This window comes from Mus caroli, unplaced genomic scaffold (genome assembly GCF_978045245.1).
Source record: "Mus caroli unplaced genomic scaffold, Mus_caroli_1 scaffold_14, whole genome shotgun sequence".
In the NCBI taxonomy this organism is placed as follows: Eukaryota; Metazoa; Chordata; class Mammalia; order Rodentia; family Muridae; genus Mus; species Mus caroli.
This window is the reverse complement of record NW_028227269.1, coordinates 100,543,741-100,567,047: the sequence shown is the minus strand read 5'-3', so window position 1 is coordinate 100,567,047 and position 23,307 is coordinate 100,543,741. Positions and strand designations below refer to the sequence as shown.

Sequence of the window (23,307 nt, the reverse complement as noted above, 5' to 3'; positions counted from 1 at the left end):
GACCATTAGGGAGAAAGACACAGCCGATCTCCTGGATTCACTGGCCAGCAGTCTAGCTTGACCAGTAAGCCCCAGGCCAAATGAGATATCCTGTTTTACAAAACACGGTGGATCTGGGCTCAATGAAGCTTATCTTTAATCCCAGTATTACAGAGGGAGGGGCATGAGGGTGGATCTCTCTGAGTTCAAGGCCTGGCTGGTCTATATATTGTGTTTCAGGGCAGCCAGGGATGCATAGAGACTCTATCTCAAAAAATCAAACCAAAGCACAGAGACAAAACCAAGGGGGATGGCCCTGAGGTTGACGTCTGGCCTCTACACTCATATGCATACATATGTACATGCGTTCGCAGGTGTGTGAGTGTACACACACACACACACAGAGAAATACCAACATAAAAGCCCTGGAAGTTGGCCCTGTTTCGGGTCCTGGTATAGTTGGGCAAGACTACATGAACTCTGTCACAACTCCATCCAACTCATTCACTGAGCACCAGCTTCTGGCACTTGCATATAGAGTATTTTACTTCCTCTCCAGCTCACTGTGACACCCAACATTTGGGACATGATAGGAGGTGGGGGGGATTTTAGCATTCAGGAACCCGACTGCTAAGGTTAGCTTCCGCCACTGAAAGTGTTTTGGGAGCCTGAAAAAAAAATTAAGCTCCTTGATTTTGTCAGATATCCTGTCTGTAAAGCTGGGGTGGCCATACATCTCTGGAGGTTGGGGGTGGGGTGGGTGTTGTGATCATAGGCCAAGGCAGACCAAAAAAAAAAAAAAAAACCCAAAAACAAACGGTCCTTTGTTGTGGGTGGACTACGGGGTAGCATTCGTAGGTCCAGTGCGCTGACAAGCCTGGAGACCAGTTAGTTCGCGCGACTTCTCACTCACTGTCCCTAGAGTCCCCAGACAACTAGGTGCTCAAGCCTAGTTCATTGAAAAGACGCAGCCCCAACCTCTGATCATAGGGCCCTAAAGCTCCGCCCACAGGGCCCTGAAGCCCCGCCCACGCACACTGGAATTCGTAGTCTTTCTGGCTTGCCGGCCTCAGTCTCAGCTTCTATTGGTTTGCTTATACGCCACACTCCGAGGCTGCACAAATCAGGCTGCGCAGGTAGCCCGGGCTCAGCGATCGGTGTTGCAGCAGCTCAATCACAGCGGGGCGGACTCTAGAGGTGGCTGCTCTGAGTCTGCGCGACGCCCGGAATTCCCACGGTTCTGCAGTCACCGCGGCGATCACCCGCCCAGGTAATTCGGGACCCCCGGGAGGACCCGCGCCCCATGAGAGGTGACTTACTGGTTTTTGGCTAGGTTTTTCCATCCCTCGACCCTTTCTGAGTAATATTTCCCTTCTGAAAGCTCCCAGCCGGAGACTTGTTTGTGTCGCGAGTGTGCTTTGCTGGAACGGCCGGTTGCCCTGGAGTGCGAAACTGAGGCAGGAGGAGGAGTCGGTTTACTAAGGTTTCACAGCCAGGCGGCTCTTGGCAGAGTCCAGGGTTTGTTGTTGATGTTTTTAACTTGGAGCAGTACACCAGTGGACAGGGGCGATTCCCGATCTGAACAAAAACACCCCGACAGGAATACCCCAAATATTCCTGGCAAGAGCTAGTGGGTTTCAGGGAGGCTCACATCCTCCTTGATAGTGAAAGCTAGCCTTTGTGGTCCCTGGCCCCTTAGGGTTAGGATTATTTTGTGTTAAGTACAGTAGATCCTAAGGGCTGGAGGATGGAATGTCTGTCACGTGCTCCATTTTATAGATGAAAATGAGTGGTCAGAATTTGAGACTCGCCCTGTGGTCTGCAGCTGTATGCCCTATGGAATATTCTTTACTCTGGGTCTGCAAACCAGATATTTATTGGGCTGGAATAAGGTAAGCTTTTCTTTGCTTTGAGACAGCCTCCTCAAACTCAACATGTAGCCATGGGGTTGGTTTTTGAATTCAGCGACCCTCCTGCCTCAGCTTTCTGAAGGCCGGAATTACAGGGTTGGGGCACCATGCTGTGTTCTTTGCAAAGATTTTTGAGACGAATTTGTTTTGTTGTGGGTAGAGATAGTCCTTTGTGTACAGAGACAACACCCAAACCTCATTTTGGAGGAACTAGGACTTGGTGTGGAGGGGAGAGGGGTGAAGTTGGAGTCATGGAGATAGGAAGTGGCTAGTGGGTCAGAGGAGGGGTGTGCATTACCTGGAGAACAGCAAGGTGAAGTTGTGAACAGCGTTTTTGGATCTGGGATTGTGGAGCCTGTTTGGATTAAGGGATTACATGTGTGGAGTGAATTGATGCAGGCGGATGTCACGTGTATCTCAAATGCCCTTTAGTGGGATGGGGAATTTAGGTGTTGTCCTGAATACCCAGTGAGCTGCTTTTAGTGTAGATTTCTCTTTACCTTACAGGGTTTGTAGGGTAGAAAGTGTTAGAGGAGGCCACACTGAAGACCAGAAGGGCACCACAGTCACCCCCAGGGGAGTTACAGCAGTGGTGGGAAGAGAGAGACTACACCATGCCCAGGACACTGTTTATTGATGGGGACACATTCTTGGACATATGTGTCAGTAGGCGATGTTGCTGTGTGTATGCTGTGTGTGTGTGGCTTTCACAGGAACCTGGATGGTGTAGGGCACTCACTGTGGGGCTGCTAGGTGGGATCAGAGATGGTACAGTGTGCAGGAGAGAAGAGTGAGGCTGCGGCCTGCAGAGCGTTTTCTATTTATAGTAACTGGGAGGACTCTCTGGAGCCACTCACAAACCAGTGGAGGGTCATGTCCTGCACATAATTATGAGGCTGGCAGCACAGTGGCTTGTTGTCCCCAGCATTGCTAGGGACACATGAGTAAAGCATTGGGTGACAGCATTGTGACAGCTCCAGGGATAGTAGTGATGGGACATTCTGGCTTTTGCTCTTCTGGGCCCACCATTGTGTATGTGACGTGAATGCTGTTAACCCAGAAAACCCAAACAAAACAAAACAAAACATGTCCCACTTCACAGTGTTGAAGTGAAAACTCTGCTTCTGGAATTTTCCTGTGACTCTTGGAGAAATGCTCATTGTTGTTCCTGTTATTATTACTGTTGCTGTTGTTGTTGTTGTTATTATACTTATTTTTTTGAGACATGGTCTCTACGTAATCCTGGTTGTCCTGCAACTCACTATATAGACCAGGCTTGACTCAGCTCACAGAAATAGGCTTGCCTCTGCCTCCTGAGTGTTGGGATTAAGGTGTGTACCATATCAGGCTCCATTTTTTTGTTGTTGTTCTTTGTTTGTTTGTGTTTTTATGAGATAGGCTTTTACTCTAGCCCATACTGACCTTGAATTTGCTGTAACTCTCCTCCCTCGGCCTCCTGAATGCTGGGAGTTTAGATTGTGCCAAAAACATTTGGCTCCAGCATTATGATTTTTTTCTGAATTGTTTTACTATTTGTGTGTGTGTGTGTGTGTGTGTGTGTGTGTGCCTGTGTTCCAGCACGTGTATACACCCTATTGCACAAGCCCCTTTGCCCAAGTGTGGAGATGAGAGGAAAGCTCTAGCCCTAGGCTAGCTGGTTCTCAGGTATCGGAATGACACTGAATGATTCTCCTGTCTCCTGTCTTCCGGTCCGATGTGCTGAGACTGCAGATGCTGATTCAGTTTTTTTCACTTGGCTTCTGGGAATCAGCTCATCAGACTTCCTAGGCCAGTTCCTTTAACCACTGGATCATCTCCATGGCCTTCCGGTGTTATTTTTTAAACCGCAGAAAGTTGCTTAGTGGATCAAATTCTGAATCTCAGTTTATGATGAAGTTGTCACGAGCATTGAGGATGTTGGAAATTGGAGGATTAAATGAACATGTGATGAGGCTCACTGATTTTTTTAACCCCCCCCCCCAATAACCCCTCATAGTTAGATACTCAAATTCGGGAATGAAAGTTTGATGCTATCAGATGAAAAGCGAGAAGAAGTTTGTATTGCTACTTGCTGTAGACCAATGGTTCTCAACCTGTGGGTCTCAGTCCCTTTGGGGGTTGCATATCGGATATCCTGCATATCAGAAATTTACATTACAATTCATAACAATAGCAAGATTACAGTGATGAAGTAGCAAAGAAATAATTTTACGGTCTGGGATCATCACAACATGGGGGACTGTATTAGGAAGGCTGAGAGCCTCTGCCTTAGAACAAAGTAGCCACTTGCAAAAGAGTGAATTAAAAAAACCCAGTGTCCTAGCACTGGAGAGACAGAGAGTCTGTGAGTTCAAGGCCAGCCTGGTCTACATAGATTTCATAGGACATTCAGGGATAGGTAGAGAGAGCCTGTCTCAAAAAACCCAAACACCTTCTCCCACCGTGCAGTTCTTGGGAATACCATAGATATTTGTGTATAAAGAGAGGTTTGTTGCAGTGTTTGTGGATTGCTTGTAGTGGAGTTCCAGGACAGCCAGAGCTATACAGAGAAACCCTGCTTCAAAAAAACAAAAAGAAAAACCACAAAAAACCAAAACAAAACCTAGAAACAGCCTAGCACTCTGAGAGGAAGAAAGTGTTGATTGGATGTCTGTAGATCGATTTAAGAGTATAATACACTAATTGGAAAGAAATGCTAATTTAGAATAATGTATTGTGGGTGGCGAAGAATGGGACTGCCAGGCAGAGATTCCATCTGCAATGTTTTGTGGGTGTTGTGGAGGATGAAGCTCTAATATTGTAACAAGATATTAACAGCTGGTAGTTTAGTAATCCTGAAGGTGACTGGGACAGAGCGGTTATGTTTACATCACATCTTTTTTTGCTTTTTAAGACAGGGTTTCCCTGTGTAACCTTGCCTGTCCTGGAATTCACTCTGTAGATCAGGCTGGCCTCAAACTCACAGAGATCCCCCTGCCTCTGCCTTCTAAGTGCTGGGATTAAAGGTGTGAACCACTACCACCTGGCCCTTTTTTCTTTTTTTCTTTTTTCTTCAAGACAAGAGTCTCACTATGTAGCTCTGACTGTCCTGGAACTTACTGTGTAGACCAGGCTGGTTTTGAACTCATATATTGGCCTGCCTGCTTCCAGAGTGCTAGGACTAAAGGTGTCCACCACTACATGGGCCTTAAATTTCTTGAAGTAAAAAAAAAAAAAAAAAAGGTACAGTAATTTCAGTACCAGCCTGGTGATACCTGCCTTTAATCCCAGTACTCTAGAGGCAGGCAGGCCATTCTCTGATTTTGAGGCCAGCCTGGACTACATTGTGAGTTCTAGGATAGCTACAGCTATGACTATGTTGACAGGCCTAAAATCAAACAAAATCAAAATCCAACAAGAGCTTAACTTCAAGGCTAGGTGTGATAGCACACACCTTTAGTTTTAGTGCTCAGAAAGAGGCTGGTGGATATTTTTGAGTTCAGGCCAGTCAGGGTTTTCTTTTTTAAAAAAGTCTTAACTTCAGAATTAACATAGATAGTCATTTTTGGAAAAAGACCACAGACTTAATGGAACCAAGTTTCAAAAAATAATAACCTTGGTTTAAAATAATTCAAATTTGAAATAGGCATCAAAAATACAAGTATTGAGACGCTGTCAGCCTTCTGCTAGACATTGTGCTATTAGATGCCTGAGGCCTCCTACCAACAGTTTTGATTCTGTTTGCTTATGTTAGATGCTTGTAGTTTCTGTGATGGTAAAAGATACATTTTTTTGGTTTTGTTTTGTTTTTTTGTTTTGGTTTGTTTTTTGTTTTTTGTTTTTTTTTTTCAAGACAGGGTTTCTCTGTGTAGCTCTGGCTGTCCTGGAACTCACTTTGTAGACCAGGCTGGCCTAGAACTCAGAAATCTGCCTGCCTCTCCCTCCCCACCCCACCCCCACCCCCCGAGTGCTGGGATTAAAGACGTGCGCTACCACGCCCGGCTGTTTTTGTTTTTTTTAAAGGTGATGTTATCACTGTATACATCTTAAAAAATGAGCATGTGTTAAGAGTTTTGCTTAACTTATTGATAAAATTTATTGGTGTTATAACTAGTTCAACGAGTACTCCAAAGTACAGCCATGACTGTAGACTGGAAATATTGGGGTGTGATATGTGGGTGGGGGTGGATTGGGGGCAAAAGAAAGTCTGTGTAGCCACCTTTGATGGTTTGTATATGCTTGGCCCAGTGAGTGGCATTAGGAGGTGTGGCCCTGTTGGAGTAGGTTTGTCACTCTGGGTGTGGGCTTTAATACCCTTGGAACTGCCTGGAAGCCAGTGTTCTCCTAGCAGCCTTCAGATGAAGATGTAGAACTCTCATCTCTTCTTGCACCATGCCAGCCTGGACGATACCATGCTCCTGCCTTGATGATAAACCTGTAAGCCAGCCACAAGTAAAGGTTGTTCTAATAAGCGTTGCCTTGGTCCTGGTGTCTGTTCACAGCAGAAAAACCCTAATTAAGACACCACCCTTTGTTAGAATCATTTGCATGTCTACACGTGTTATTTGCATAACTCTTATCCACAGGAAATAGGTAGACAGAGATTTTGATGGAACGATAACTTTGTGGCCCTAGAAAGGTTATGCACTCTATAGTCTAGAACTGGCTCATTGCCCATCTCATCATCTCTTGTTGATAAGCTCATCTGGTGAGACATTTTCATTTGAGATAGGATCTAGTTACCTTCGTCTTCAGCAGGAAAGCCAAAAGACATGAGACTGAGAACTTCATACTGTAGTCCTGCTAGAATGGGAGCGGTGGCCCCTGTGTCGCAGAGGAGCCTATTTACCAGAGAGATTAAGGCCGAGGATGAAGCTCAGACATAGAGCATTGCCTAGCACTTAGGAGACCCTCAGTTTAATCCCAACACCTCAAATCATGTGGCAAACATTGGCTAGCACTTGGGGAGGTGGAGGCAGGAGGTTCTGGGATTTCTTTTGCATGCACTTGAGGAGGGGGGCAGTAGGGAGGGTGATTCAAGATAGGGCTTCTCTCTCTGTGTAGCTCTGACTGTCCTGGAACTCACTCTGTAGACCAAGCTGGCCTCGAAATCTGCCTTGCCTCCGGAGTACTGGCTAAGGATCTGGAATTCTAAGTCATTCTTAGCTAGGTAGTCACTTTGAGGCCAGCCTGGGCTACCTGAGACTGTCTCAAAATAGAGCAGAATACAATACATTAATATAAAACAGAAAGCTAACGCAGCAAGAGAAAATTCGATTAAGGAAAGAGCCTTAGCTGGCCAGAAGTAGCTATGCACACTGAGAATCCTAGTAGTTTGGAGTTGGAGCAGGTGGACTGTGAGTTCCAGGTCAGTCTGCTATATAATGAGACCCTGTGTCAACAAAGCAATAAGACAAGAGGACAGTCCATACCACGTCTTTGTTCCTCTGACATGTTGTTAGCTGGTTACAGGATGCCTTTACTTTAACCCCCAAAGAACAGAGTATGATGAAGACTTGCCTATTTGGAAAGTTCTTCAGAGATGTTGTCATCTAACTAACTAGCTTCTTGGTGTGGCTTTGGCTTGCTGCACCTGACCCAGTGGTAGCTGGAAATGAGAGGTCGGTCACACCTGTGGTGATGGAGGTGTCATACCTGGCTTTGAACTTGACCGGGTGACTTAGTTGGCCCCATGACCTTGCCTGTTACCTATATGCTTTGTGGTGACAGTTTGGAATGTTCCCTTTGTCCCACTGTCCCTGGTTGAATTAAGCCCATTTGATGATCTTTTTCTCTGATGTCAAGTGAAGTCCTTACGTTGATCTTCTGGCCTAGCTTGTAGATGAACAGTGTCAAGGTGGCAATGGCAAGCGATAGGACGAACCTTTGGCAGTTGGGGAAGTTCATGAGGTTTGTCATGTGACTTAGGGAGTGTGGTTAAAGGTCTCTATGGTAGGGGCACAGAAGAGCTCCCGCTAGTACCTTGAACTAGCATGTGAGAGGGGTCATGGGTGTCCTGGGAGAAGGGCTGAAGATCCACTCTGGGTTTGGGCCCCAAACTGGAATTGTCAGCTTCTGGTCATGGGACCCACCAGGATTTCCCAAGAGTGGTCTAGGTGATGTAGTGTGACAGGCACAGCTTGCTCAGCCAGATTAATGTCACTGGTCTGCAAGTTTCACCCCTTCTCCCAGTCTTGGTTTCCTCCCTGTCTGAAGGGAGCGATGTTGTGTTCCCAGGGGTCGTCTGTGAACTCATGGAGCTATGTTGTGTTCCCAGGGGTCGTCTGTGAACTCATCAGCTGTGAGGATGAGTGAGTAAAGGGATCAGGGCAGATCTGTCTGCTACTCCTGCCTAGCAGTACTGTGACAACGTGTATGAGAGGAACGAAAGGTAAATCAGATACAGTGAGCCCGGCCGAGGGCTGTATGGCTGCTGCAGGGCTGGCCAATCGAGGCAGCAGCTAAGCGAGGCCGCTAGACTGGCTGTGTCTGTTTTGCTGCTCACAGTCAGGTTGGAACATTGTTTCCAGAATAGTCATCTGGGCATCCTTGGTACTGCTTCCAATTGCTCAAATCCCCTAAGGGAAGCCGCATCATTTGCATAGAGCCTAGGCTTATCCTCCTGTAACTTGTAAGCCCTCGTTGGATGACTTGAATACCTAGAATTTTTACAGGTGCTAAGTTAGTTGTCATCCTGCTGTGCTCTGGAGGTAGTGCCAAGAACAAAAAATTCAGCATAGATGCAACCCCCACGCGCATGCGTGTGTGTACCCATATTCATGTGAATGCAGGTGCCTGTGGAGGCCATGAGGCAACTTCTGGTGTTTATCCTTCCCATTTGATTAAGACAGAGTCTCTGTAGTTCACTGCTGAATAGGCCAGGGTCTCGATCTACCCATGAGCTTCTGCAGATTCTCCTCTTTCTCCCCTCTCACTGTAGGAGTGCAGGGATTGCAGGTGAGCTCGACCACACCCATGGGTTTGACAGTGCGTTCTGCTGATTCAAACTCAGGTCCTCCTGTATGTGTGGCAGGAGACTGACCCCGAGCTGCCTCCCCAACCCAAGCTTGGTAAAATCTGTGCATCTGGAAACGTTGGACCTTGAAAGCCACGTGTTATTAATTTATTTCTCTTCCTCCTAAATATGAGGAGAAAGATCACATACCAATGCCACCTATAGGATGAGTCACTCAAATGTCACTCAAGCCAAACTCAGCAGAGACTGATGTATAAACCAGGAACCAGTTTGTTGATTTTAATGGGAGATCATTACAGCTATTCAGGATGCCCTTGGGACCTGGAGCTCATTCTGTTTCCTAAGAGCAAAGTCTATAATCTGGCCCACAGGTCAAACTTGTTACGTATTGTTGTTTGTTTGTTTGTTTTTAATAGATAAAGTTTATTCTAACAGCCATATTCATTTGTTTCCATATTGTCTGTGGCTGCTTTCATGATAAATTGGCAGGGTCAAATGACTATGTTGGAGATGGCCTGGGCTGCAAAGTCAAAAATATTTACTGTTTGGCCTTTATAGAAAAACATTGCTGGGGGCTGGTGAGATGGCTCAGCGGGTAAGAACACTGACTGCTCTTCTGCAGGTCCTGAGTTCAAATCCCAGCAACCACATGGTGGCTCACAACCACCCGTAATAAGATCTGACACTTCTGGCATGTCAGAAGACCGATACAGTGTACTTATGTATAATAATAAATCTTTGGGCTGGAGCCAGCAGAGGTCCTAAAAATTCAATTCCCAATAACCCCATGAAGGCTCCCAACCATCCTGTACAGCTACAGTGTATTCACGTACATAAAATGAATAAATAAATAAATCTTTAAAAAAAAGAAAAAAGAAAAACATTGCTGACTGGATTTTGGGGAATTCTTTCAGGCAGGTGAATGTGTTCAGGGTGAGGAAGCCCACTGGGGGTTATGTGCACCTTCTGGTAGGGCTCATGGAGAGCTCTGGGGACATTTGTTTCTGTTCTTGCTTGCCCTGTGTCTGAATATGCCTCATGGGGGCCCTAATCAGGCCTTTGGGACTGTGGAGGAGTCTCCTGGGTGCATATTAACAGATCAGCAGGTCCTTGCATTGAAACTACCTCAGCCGCTCACTAACCTCAGCCGTTATATATCATACTTCCCCACACCCTGGTGACTGACCACAGATCTGTGAGCATTTACTATAGTTATTCCTGTAGGACTGTTGCAGTAAAACAAAAGAAATGGGAATTCAAGCTGGGTATGGTGGCAAGTGATGCAATCTCAACACTCAGGATACTAAAGTATGAGGCGGGGTGGGGGTGAGGGAGAGGAGGAGGAGGAGGAAGGGGAAGAAGAAGAGGAGGAAGAGGAGGAGGAGGGAGAGAGGAGGAAGAAGAGGAGTTGGAGAGAGGAGGAAGGGGAAGAAGAGGAGGAAGAGGAAGAGGAGGAGGACGAGGAAAAAAGGAACCTTAATTTGCACTGACTGAGGATTTGATTCTTGAGTTTGAGACATTTGCAATGGCCAAGCAGCTCAATCCCAAGTGCCAGGATGCTGGGCTTAGGGCCAAGGAGGATGGGAGCCCATAGGACTTATGCTGACATCTCTGCATCCAAGTGTAGTCTGAGCAGCATCTTTGTACCCAGGAGTGCTTTAGAGATGCAGTCTGTACCTAAGGAGAGCCTCATGTGACCAGATGCATGATGCAGCCTCATTGGAGACATCAGCTTAGGTGCCCTGGCTTCTTTCCCGTCTCCCTCTCACTGGAGGGTTAGGCCAGAGGATGGGGTTCCTCATCTTAGAGATAGACCATGCCTTAGCTGCTGTTTGTTTTCATGGGAGCAGAAACCAGGCAGAGCCAGCCCTACAGCCTCCTTCCTGCTGAGTCCTCAGTACCTCTTATCACAGGGTCACAGGCCTGGGTGAGTCATTTCAGAATACCAGAGTCAGGATACAGAGAGAGGCTAATGACACAATGTATGGTGGCCAGCATATGGCCTTATTACTACCTTGTGTGGTAGAAAGGGTTTTCAAGGTTTGGCATTAGCAGGTTTGCGAGCACATGCCTGCAGCCCCGGGTACTTTGGAAGCTGAGGCGGGAAGATTGCTTCCAGGTGTTGGAGGCAAGCCTGGGAAACACATTTCAAGACATTTGTCTCAAAACAAACAAAACAAGTTTTGACATTAAACTATAATATGGGCTGGGTACTTTCTTAAGCATAAAGTTGTCTGGCAGTGGTGGCACGCACCTTTAATCCCAGCACTTGGGAGGCAGAGGCAGGCGGATTTCTGAGTTCAAGGCCAGCCTGGTCTACAGAGTGAGTTCCAGGACATCCAGGGCTACACAGACAAACCCCGTCTCGAGGGGAAAAAAAAAGCATAAAGACTTGAGATGTGGAACTATGGGGGCAGAAACTAATAGGCTAGGAATCCAGAATACACAGGGCCCGGTCTTTGGCCAAGAATAAGTCACTAGAAACAATGGATTTGTCACTTCATACCTTCGTCTGCCCTTCCTCCCTTTTTTTATTCTTTTTTAGATTTATTTATTTATTTATTTAATGTATGTGAGTACACGGCTCTCCTCAGACACACCAGAAGAGGGCATCAGATCCTATTACAGATGGTTGTGAGCCACCATGTGGTTGCTGGGAATTGAACTCAGGACCTCTGGAAGAACAGTCAGTGCTCTTAACCTCTGAGCCATCTCTCCAGCCCCTCTTTTTTTTTTTTTTTTTAAAGATGAAATATTATTTGTTTGTTTTGGGTTTTTGAGACAGGGTTTCTCTGTGTAGCCTTGGCTGTCCTGGAACTCTGCTCCTTAGACCCGGCTGGCCTTTACTCATAGAGATCCGCCCGCTTCTGCTTCCCAGGTGCTGGGATTAAGGGTGCGCACCACCAATGCTTGGTGAAATATTTATTTTCATTATTAGGTATTTATGTGTGTATGTGTGTGTGTGTGTGGGGGGGGTGTATGTGCACATGAGTGCAGTGCCTGTGGAGCTTTGACCCCACTCCCTTCCAGCTGTATGGCGTTAAGGGCGATTGAGAGCCACCCAACATGGATGCTGGGAACTGGGCTCAGGCCCTCTGTAAAAGCAGTACCCACTCTTAACTTTCCTCCTTTTTAAAACACATGAAAGTGTTTGCTCCACCTGGTACACAGACACATGCACTTGGTAAGTGCCAGACAAAGACAGGAAGTAAAGTTTGACTGTAGCTTATCCAGGTGGCTCACACTAAGGCTTAAATTGCCATCTCCATTGGTGACACAGAAACACGGCTCTCACTGTGTGGGGAATATGATTTTATTCTGGAGCCAAATATGAATGACATGGCCTAGGGAACACATACAAAAGTGGTTGCATGTGGTTTTCATTAGGGACAAAATCAAAAAACGTCTTAAATCCGAGTATTTTCCTTTGTAGTGGTAGTGGGAACCCTAGACAGCAAAGAGGGCATCGCTGTTATTGGTTCAGATGCTAACTGATGTCATTCTTGGCTTTTGGATTGGTGGACTGTAGTAGTTTGCTAAGGGCTACATTGTAAGGTTTAGATAGTCACAGGATGTTAGATTAGACACAGGGAAGAACAATGAATGGCTTTCAAAGGGCTAAAAATATCTCAAGGTATTTGGCTCTAGTCTGCAACATTTTAACTCCATAATCTTGAAGCCAGAAGCCCAATCTTCATTCCGCCTTGTAGAATCTTTAACTCTTTCCCCCTCCCTCCCCCCTTTCCCTCTCTCCCCTCCCTGTGCCCCTTCTGGGGAACTTGAGTTTACACTCTTGTTCATGTACTGAATATTTACACTTATACTATAAGTAATTGGAACTGGTGAGATAGCTCAGTGGATGAAGATACTTACTGCTAAGACAGCCAATTTGAGTTTAAAGTGGGAGAGAACCAACTCCCTAAAGTTGCCCCCTGTGTGGCGGTACATACCCCACCTGCTATGAATAACTTTAAAAATGTAAGTACAGGCTAGGAAGATGGCTCAGTGGATAAGAGCACTGGCTGCTCTTCTAGAGGTTCTGAGTTCAATTCTCAGCATCCACATGGTGGCTCACAACCATCTAAAACAGTATCTGATGCCCTCTTTTGCATGCAGGCATACATGTAGACAGAGCACTCATACATAAATAAATAAGTTTTAAAAAAATATAAAAGATGTAAATACATTGTACAGTAATAAGTATTTATTATAATAAAAAGGGGTAGTTTAGGACATTGTTCTGATCTATCCATTACCCAACAAAAAGCTCCTGTTTTATTTATATGTCTGCTTTGTACATTTTCCCACAAACAGCTAGGAATGTGTGTTCTTGCACAAACAGGTCGGGGATTGGTGGGATGCTATCTGCATTCTGAGTTGAAAAGTTCTAAGTGCTTTCTGACTATTGGTTGGCAGTTAGGTAGGGTTAGGAGGTAGGGACAGGACTGCCCACCCACCAGCAGTGACCAAAGGTCTTAGAGGCTTTTTGTTTTTTGGCTTTTTATCTTAGTTGTTACCCTCAGCACATTCCTCTGGGCTAAGTGGCCAATCCTCTTGAGACCAGGTGATGTTCTCGACCCTTTTTAAACTGGCTGTGTCTTTCCATCCAGTCTTCTGTAGCGGACACCGGGTGCAGAATGACCTGGAGAGTGGCTGTGCTTCTCAGCCTGGTGCTGGGAGCTGGTGCTGTTCCTGTCGGTGTGGACGATCCCGAGGATGGAGGCAAGCACTGGGTGGTGATTGTGGCGGGCTCCAATGGCTGGTATAATTACCGACACCAGGTAAGAAACCCAAGCGTTCTTGTCACTGGCTTGGTGCCTACAAAATGGCCATGCCATTTTGGAAGACAGTTTTGCTTTAGTTTCATATGGGATTTCCTCACCTTTCCCCAATGGTGGCCTTTAGAACCAGGCATTAATCCCTTTTTGGGTCTGCACTGTATCACTTGCCTGCCTGTCACAACTCAAAAATCAAAATGCATTTAGATATCACTGCATATTTTGGGGGCTCGAGATTACCAGGTGAGAGCTCTTAGGCTAATACCTTCATGTTATAGAAAGGACTCACAGGTCTAGAGAGAGGAGGTGATTTAACTGAGGCCATTGACAAGAGGCAAGCAGTGTGGAAGCTCTGGGGAATGGACTCCTGGCCTCTCTGCCCTCCATGCCTCTGTCCCTTTACACCACCTTCTCCCTCCTGGTGTTTCCTGCAAATCAGCTTGTGGAAGTGAGAAAGAAAGGCATAGTTGACAGTCCAGCTTCCTGCTGGGAGGAAGGGGTAGCCTTGGGGAAGCATTAATCCTGTGGAAGGTGGAACAGCAAATCTTTTTTTTTTTTTTTTTTTTTTTTTTTTTTTTTTTTTTGGTTTTTCGAGACAGGGTTTCTCTGTATAGCTCTGGCTGTCCTGGAACTCACTTTGTAGACCAGGCTGGCCTCGAACTCAGAAATCCACCTGCCTCTGCCTCCTGAGTGCTGGGATTAAAGGCGTGCGCCACCACGCCCGGCAGGAACAGCAAATCTTGCAATCCAAAGATCCCACCCCAAGGCATGGCCCCCAAAAGGAATGAAAACATGCCTCTGTAAAATCTCCCGCCAGTATCCGCCTCAGGAGCATGATTTGGCCACGGGAAGGATGGAGCAATTACGGGAAGGATGGAGCAATTACGTGTGCTTCATTATGGACAAACTGTAAGCACGTGCTAAGTGAAAGAAGCCAGTCACAAAGACCAAACAGCTAATAAATCCACTAAATGACACTTCAGATTAGGAAAGTCTACAGGGAAGTGGGGGCTGGGCACAGGAGAGTCTGAGGAGTTGACTGCTCGTGGAATTAGATCCTGTTTCGGGTAGTGAGAATGTTCTAGAACTAGAAAGTGGTCGTGGTTTAGCGGAGCACTGTATTTAAAAGGCTGACATCCATGTGAATGATAACACTGTCATTTAAAAAGTTGATTTAGGAGCCGGGCGTGGTGGCGCACACCTTTGATCCTAGCACTCGGGAGGCAGAGGCAGGCGGATTTCTGAGTTCGAGGCCAGCCTGGTCTACAAAGTGAGTTCCAGGACAGCCAGGGCTGCACAGAGAAACCCTGTCTCGAAAAACCAGAAAAGTTGATTTAGCCGTGCATGGTGGCACACACTTTTAGTCCTAGCACTTGGAGGCAGAGTCAGGCAGATCTCTGAGTTTGATGCCAGCTTGGTCTATGGACCAGAGCTAGCTAAAAGGTTGATTTTTCATGCCAGGTACCTAGATTATCACAGGATCATATTGCAGGCTCTCCTTAGAGCATTGAGAGCCTTTACTCCTTACCATTGGGCAGTGTGGAGCTGAACCTGTTCTTAATCTCTCTTTATCCACCAGCACTTGGATGGAGGTCTGGGGAGGCCAGCAGTTTGCCCAGTGTGGTGGAGCTGTAAGCAGCACAAGGAGGGGGTGGGGTAGGATCCAGACCCAGCCAGCTGGCTTGAGAGCCACCTAATCCAGTAAGAGCAGCGTGAGTCATGGAAACATTTCTAGCAGCCACATTTGAAAAAGCTTAAAATATGTAGGAGGGGCCACGGAGAGAGTCTGTTCAGTTAAATGCCCGCTGTGCACGAGGACCTGAGGTCAACTCCTAGGGAAACACCAAGGAACAATGCTGTATGCTGGAATCCCAGTTCTGTATATGGAGGTGGAAATAGCTGGCTCCCTGGACTCCCTGGCCAGCCAGCCTAGTCTACCTGATAAGCTCCAGGCCAGTGAGAGACCATCTCGAAGGTGGAGTATTGAGGGCCAGGCTGGAGAGGGAGGGAGGCCAGTGGTTAACAGCACTTGCTATTCTTTTGGAGGACCTGGGTTTGGGTCTCAGCTTCCATATCAAGCAGCTCATAGCCTTCTCTAACTCCAGCTCCAGGGGACCTGATTCCCACTCCGGACTTGGGAAACTGCATACACACATGCAGACATACATATACACAAATAAGAATAAAGTGGACAGCACCTGTCTTACCTACTGTTCTGTTGCTGTGAAGAGACATGATCAAAGCAACTCTTATAAAAGAAAGCATTTAATTGGGGACTTATTATGTCAGCGTGGTCTGGATGCAGCAGGTAGAGAATTGCTGGGCCTGGTGTGGGCTTTTGAAATCTGGAAGCCCACCTCCAGTGACACACATCCTCCAAGAAGGCTGTACCCCCTAATCTGTCCAATTAGGTCACCACCTGGGAACCAGGCTTGCAAATATACAAGACTAATGGGGGCCATTCTCATGTAAACCTCCACAGCACCCAAGAAGTAAACACCCCAAATTGTTCTTTTGCCTCCACATTCACACATACATACACACACACACACACACACACACACACACACACACCTATATACAATATAAACACATACATGCACTTATACACAATATAAATACACATCCTTATACACCATATAAACACAAACAATATAAACACACATTTATACACAACATAAACACATACACATCCCTATACAAAATGTAAACACACACACACACACACTTATCTACAATATAAACACATACCTATTCACAAATATATAAACTCAGAAAATTATTTGGGAAATTAATTTTGACATCTTGTTTAAACCAGAAGTCCAAATTGAATATCAATTCATCATGTAATTAATATTGAAATTACCACGGAGATAGCCTGTATCCTTTTTTTTTTTTTTTTTTGGTTTTTGAGACAGGGTTTCTCTGTATAGCTCTGGCTGTCCTGGAACTCACTTTGTAGACCAGGCTGGCCTCGAACTCAGAAATCCGCCTGCCTCTGCCTCCCAAGTGCTGGGATTAAAGGCGTGCGCCACCACGCCCGGCCGCCTGTATCCTTTAACAAAAAGTTTCATTACAGTTATTTATGTATGCATGGATGTGTGTATATGTGTGGGTACAAGCCTATTACGACACGTATGTTGAGGTCAGATGATAAACTTGCAGGTGTTGATTCTCTCAATCTGCCATGTGGGTCTCAGGGGTCAATCTCAGGCTGTCAGACTTGGCAGCAAGGACCGTTATCAGTAGAGCCACCTTGCTGGCCCCTATATCCTTTTTAGTATGTGCATGATCCCAGGGTGTGTCAGTTTAGATTATCCATGGTACAGGTTGTCTGGCTGCTGAACAGCCAGTGACCAGCTGTTGGGAGGTTGGCACAAATGGAGCTGTGTCCCTGTGAGGGTCCGGGTGCTTGGCTTCCATGTCATCAAGGGTTGGCTTCGGTGAAGTTCTGACTCATCTTGAGTGGCCTCTGTGTGCTGGTCCAGAAAGGAAATTTGGCCTGATTACGAGCTGTTATCATGACTATTGCTTTTCCTTTGAGTGAAAAGATAAGTTAAGCCCCGAGACCATAGGCAGCAAGTATGCTGGCTCATCAGCCACTTGGTTTTTATATAACCAACATCGGAAAATACAGTGGCTAAACATTACCTGGAGGTTAAATCATTCACGGACTCTCCCTTGATCCTGTGCAGGTTTTAACTGGATGTATTTATAGGGGCATGAGGTTCCTCAGGACTGATAGATCTGGCAGGCCTCAAACCCAAAATATCCTCCTGCCTCTGCCGAGACTAAAGCTGTGCGAGCGCCACCAGGCCCGGCATCTCCTCAGTGTTTTAAATAGCATGTGTGGAGAGTCCTAGGATGGCCAGTTAAACTCAGGCCATTTGACTCAAACCCATGTTTTCAGTTTTGAGGTCCTGTCTCCAGTCAAGTACTGGTTGTCACGGAATGGTTACCACAGCTCCAGGTTTTTAGGGTCACGGGGCATGCAAATAACGAGGAAAGGACCACCGAAGTCAGAAATAAACTAAAAGCAACTTTATTCACTGTGAGGGGGGGAGTGGTGGTGGCTGGCGCTTTTAACTGGATAGGGTCTCAGTCAGTCTAGGGAGATGACACAATGACCTTGAAAGGGTGTGAGCAGTCTCCTTTTGAAGCATAAATCCATGGGCAGAGGATAATAAAGAAGGAATTTGTAAGCTGAGGGTTAGTTCTGCAGCCCAGGATGTGGTGAATAGCAGGACGGTGGTACAGGCTTAATGCCAGGGGCCAGCCTCAGCTTGGTCTGGGTGTCTGAGAGTGGCAAAAACAAACGACTCAAGTCAAATCCTGTGTCCAAGCTGGCGGCCTATGTTCTGCTCCAGATGGCTGCCTAGATAGCTCTCTGTAGACAGTTCTTGGCTTTGTAGTTTGCTCAAGACAGCTTTTCAGATCCCCCTCCCTCTGTGTGTGTGTGTGTGTGTGTGTGTGTGAGAGAGAGAGAGAGAGAGAGAGAGAGATCTGCTCTAGATAGCTTTTTCTTCTATTCTAAAAAACTCTGGTTGAGACAGCTAGGTTTCTGCTTGAGACAGCTTTCTCTCTGCTAGTAAAAATTCTAAAAGCTCTCTGGATAGCTGATAGGTCTTCTGATCAAGTCAAAAATCCTGTTAGAAAAATTCTAAAAGTAATTCTTGGGTTTTCCAATCAAAGTCAGAAAGCCAGAAAAGAAATCATAAAGAGCTGGGGTCGCTCTTCAGAAAGCCTTCTTTGGATAGGTGCTAGACAGCATTCTACAAGAGCTGTGTCAGCTCTCTAGTAATTCTTGGGATTTCAGAAATTCTGTCAGAAAAAATTCTAAAAGAGCTGAGTTTGCTCTTCATGGATTTTCTTGACTAAAATCAGAAATCCTGTTAGAAAAAAAAATTCTTGAAGAGAGCTGTTTGCTCTCCAGAGATCTTCAGACAGTTCAGCTCTGGCAAAAAAAACCAAAACCAAAACCAAAACCAAAAAAACCCCATCAGTTTCTGCTGGCTCATCTCATGCAGACCAAAGCCCACATTTTATTTACATACCAATTCAGTTATTCCAGGTTCCCTCAGGACCCTCTCATGAATAAGCATTCTATGACTCTAGCCTCTTGACTGTTTGTTTGTTTGTTTGTTTGTTTTGAGACAGGGTTTCTCTGTGTAGCCCTGGCTGTCCTGGAACTCACTCTATAGACCAGGCTGGCCTTGAACTCAGAAATCCGCCTGCCTCTGCCTCCCAAGTGCTGGGATTAAAGGCGTGCACCACCACTGCCCGGCTAGCCTCTTGACTCTTAAGAAGAGACAGCAAACATAAGCACAGACAGTAAGATGCTGGGTGGGACCCTGCCCGGGAATCACCATTTTAACCCTGCTTGGACCTAAATTTGTTCTATCCCAGGCTGACCTTGAACTCAGGAATCTGTATGCCCTTGTATCTGCCTGTCTTTGTATCTTTCTGGCAAGCTGGCTCATAGTGTAATTGCCTCTGCTCCTTTAGATCTGTGAAGCTCCTTATACAGTTCATATTGCATCCTTACGTTTTTGCATAGTTCAGAAGTTATATATTTTGAAGCTTATGTTTTTAGAGTCCTTTTCCACAGCCTTAAGCGCTGTCCTGGAGGTCCCAGCGTTTACCATTTGGCTGAGACATTAGCCACACCTTTGCCTCCCAGACTCATGCTGTCTCTGATTAGCATGGAGTCATTAATGTTAACCGGGAGGACATTCCTCAGAGGACTGAAAATACGAATATTATTATAAAAACAGGCCATCTCGCGTGGAGGCCTAAGCTGTCCCAAGGGCAGGAACCATGTTATTCTGTCTCTACCAAGTTCACACTGGACCCAGTCCTATCTCAACCTTTATGGGGCCCATGCAGACCGGGAGGTTTTAGGACAACTGAAAAAGAATGTAAGGCTTAAGGACTTGCAGTTCCATGGGCGCCGCAGACAGATGCCAGGAATTACTCTAGGCCCTTCACAGGTGTCACAACCAGACAAAAATTCTGTAGAGAGAGAGATCATGTGTGCTAGCTATTTATTTGCCAGTCTCTCAGGTGTGAGCCTTTTCCTGGGAGTCAGTGGGGGCCTTTGCATCACATGCTTAGGTTAGCATCAGTTCCTGGAGAGCGGAGGAATCTCTGGGTCTGACTCAGAGACGCTCCCAGCAGATTACGCAAGAGTGTCACATGGTTCAGAGAGACTGGGATGGACATGGTGGGGAGAGCCTGAGCTGTGATAGGACAAGTTTACAAAGCTTCATTTTCTTCATGTTGACTGAACCAGGCAAACTGAAATTTGATGGAGGCCGGTGTGCTAATGCACTCCTTTAATCCCATTACTGGAGAGGCAGAGGCAGGTGGATCTCTATGAGTTTGAGGCTAGCCTAGTCTACAGAGTGATTTCTAGGCTAGTTGGAGTTACATAGTGAGACTGTGTAATACACAGATTTTTTTTTTTTGCTGGACTAATAACAGTTTTCTGATAGAAAAGTTGAGTTGGCTCCTATATACGAATCGGGGCGGGGCAACCCAACCCTGGGAACTCCTGCTTACTCTGCCCCCATTCTCACACACAGGGCACCACCATTGCTGTGTGCCTCCAGGCCAGTCAGCAAACTTTTCCAGGAAGAGCTAGGTAATAAATATTTGTATATTTGGAGTCCAGGAAGGCAAAATGGAGGCGGGTGGGGACAGGAGCTAGGCTGCAGGGAGTCAGGGAGGCGGAATAGCAGGTTGTGGAAGCAGCAGCCAGTGCGGGCTGGACAGTCTGTCCTCTAGACAGTCTCCACTTAGGCTAGTGTCTTGAAGTTAGTCGGTTTCAAAGGTGCAAAGGTCCGCTGCTTGGGCTTGAAACAAAACATCCTTTGAAGAGAGCACGCCAGAGAGGGCTAGGGAGTGCTGGGTGGGGCTGGGATGGGGATGCTGGGCCCAACAGTGATGAAGGTGGGTGTGTTTGGGGGTAGCTGGAATGTTTGTAGGGTCCTAGGTCTTGCTCAGAGCCCCTGGTGTGATTGCTGTTCCCTACTAAACCTGCTGTGTAAGGGGAACCAATGACATCAGCTCCCTTTAAACCTCAGCCTTTTCCTTTGGACTTGGGCCAGGCACTGCAGAACCCCAGCTCAGCTCCTCCCCAATACTGCACTTGGGTGGAAAGAGCTTGGGAAGCAGGATGCTGAGGTTGCAGGGTGCAGGTCAGGAGGGGAGGAGCTCATGTACCTATGAGGGAAGCATTCCCGGTTGGAAAGCCTTTCCCTGATACCAAATACAGAGCGCCAGCTGTGTTTAGCCTTCTGGACAAGCTCCCTGTCGCATGCTTACAGCCAGCCGGTAGTGATGGGTGAGGTCCACTGTACATGAGACATTGTGGGGGAGAGCTGCCAGTATCAGGCCACAGGATTCCTCACTGAGCCCGGCCCACTCTCAGTGCCAGCTTTGAGATCAGCTGAGTCACAGCAGTCTCTGCTCTCTGCAGAGGCTGTGGCCTGCATCGAGGTCATGCTTAACTCAGCATCACCTCCTGTGGCCTTTCTGAGGGGAAACCATCCATTGTGCTGTTTCTACTGAGCTCACTAAACTCCACTGTATTTCACATTAACTCAATGCAGACCTCTTTGAAGTTACTAATGTATGTGGAGGTATCCGAGGACTTCTGAGGACCCTGCCTGCACATAGCCCCCAGCTTCACTTGGAAACGACTGGATGTAGAGGTGGGGGTATGGGGCAGGAGCCTGGGTTTAAACCCTGATGGAATGAGCATCTCTCCAGGGTCTCTGGGAGCTCTGGCATGCACCAACACAGGACATATCTCTGTGCCTCTTAAAGCCTTGACTAAGGCACCATTTCTGTGCCATTCCATCCCATTTCAGACACACAACTCTGGGTATTTTAGTAATTTATGTAGTTGTGCAAACCGTCCCATGAACCAGCACCAGAACAACAACATCACCCTGTGTACTCTGTGTGGTCTGTCTTGTTATGTCACAGATGAACATGTCTGTGTCCTTGCACAGCATCATAATGTTTTGAATAGCAACAAATTCACAAGGTGCTACTGTAGCTGGTTGCCAGATAATCCCATCCACCTTGGTAATCTGGCTGAGGTGACTTCAGGTTCTTTTATTCCAATCTTGACTACTCATGTTAACTTTTTTTTTTTTTTTTTTTTTTTTTTTTGACACTGGGTGTCTGGCTGTCTTGGACCTCTGTAGGCTGCCTTGAGTTTAGGGACTCATTTGTCTCTTTAATCCCAAGCAGGATAATGAACCCAAAGCCAGCTGAAAGGAAGAAGCTGCTGTTGGGGCCTAGAGAGAGGCTCCAGGGACAGTTGGGAGTCCTTAATGCATACGCTGAGTATCAGATGCTGCATGCTACGTTGGGATGGGGCTGTTGCGTTGGTGTCTGGTGTGGCCTTCTCATAGGGACGAGGCATTAGGAACTTGGGGAGGTGTTATTCATATACCACAGTTGATGTTGGATGGTTCTCATTATTTTACAGAAATGAAGATTTAAGTATCTTCACAGTTCACACACATATGGCTGTGTTCCACACCAGGATGAGTTGGTGAAGGGCAGACTTTAGAATGTGACTCTGGTTCCGTAAGAATGATTGCTTAGGCATGATATCTGCCTTAGGTTATGGAAATACTGGATAGAGTTTCCAAACAATGCAATTCTCTGTGACTGTATAGGTGCTGACTGATGACAGTTTTGTTTTGTTTCTGTTTAGTTTTTTAGCCCTTTGCATTCTCTTTAGGCTTCGGTAAATTTAGCGATCTCTCTCTCTCTGCCCTTGCATGAGGACCATCAAGATCTGTAGTGAGAATGCTTGGCTTTCTGTCCCTGAGCTGTTCTCTCTGCAACTGTGAGATGAGGGTTGACACCTGAGGACTGAAGACCAATGAGATAAGGTGCCTAGCGAGCAGGGCAGGGCAGATTGAAGGTGGATACACTTGGTTTCACACTTAGCTGTCCTTCTGTCTGGCAGCTCCTGTGTGCTGGCATGTAGTCGGAGCAGATGGATGCTGAAAACAAGTATTTGCCATCATGCAGGTCCATCTGAACACAGGTCCATCTGAACGGGCATCTGCAGGCAACAGTCTGGCATGCTGGGTGCTTTAGTTTCTTACTCAGCTCATGTGCTGTCTGGGGTGCTCTGTGCTGTGGCTGCATATATGACGTGATGTCAGTGCTGGCCATACACACCCGTCTGTATTCCTGGAATGACACTGTTAGCAGAAAGTTAGGCAGTGTGTTCCCCCTCTGACCTGAATCGATGTTCTGCAGAGTGTGGTGTGCATCCCCCGAAACAAGGAATACGTGGTCCAAGAACTGCAGCAGGGATGTTTTCTGTTCCCCTGGGTTGCCTTCTTTTGCTTCAGATTATGACAATAGCCTTTTGTTGTTGTTGTTTTAATATAGACAGGATTACATGTTGCCTAGACTGGTTTCAAACTCAGTACGTAGCTAAGGACGACTTTGAGCTTCTTGCCTGCCTTAATCTCCCCAGACCTGGTTACAAATGCAAGTAAGCCCCACCACACCCACTTGTGTAGTGGTGTGCTTGAACTCCACTTTGAGCATGCCAGACGAGCACTCTACCAACTGAGCTACATTTCTAGTAATAACAATATTTTTAGCATTATTAATAAAATAATAACATTATAATATACAACATATA

At 46.5% G+C, this 23,307-nt stretch overlaps 1 protein-coding gene across 2 annotated transcripts in view; it reads left to right on the top strand.

The window, feature by feature from the left end:
- Positions 1 to 1,052: 1,052 nt before the first annotated feature.
- Lgmn (legumain) overlaps positions 1,053 to 23,307 on the top strand; it is a 36,195-nt gene continuing 13,940 nt past the window's right edge. Inside the window, exons 1-2 of one of the 2 annotated variants that reach the window (XM_021178946.3) lie at positions 1,053 to 1,249; positions 13,455 to 13,625. In XM_021178946.3, the coding sequence (XP_021034605.1) occupies positions 13,482 to 13,625 (144 nt within the window). In that variant the 5' untranslated portion in view covers positions 1,053 to 1,249; positions 13,455 to 13,481. Of the gene's footprint in view, positions 1,250 to 1,852; positions 1,872 to 13,454; positions 13,626 to 23,307 lie in introns of those variants that run through there. The other variant, XM_085830626.1, reaches the window with a different exon arrangement.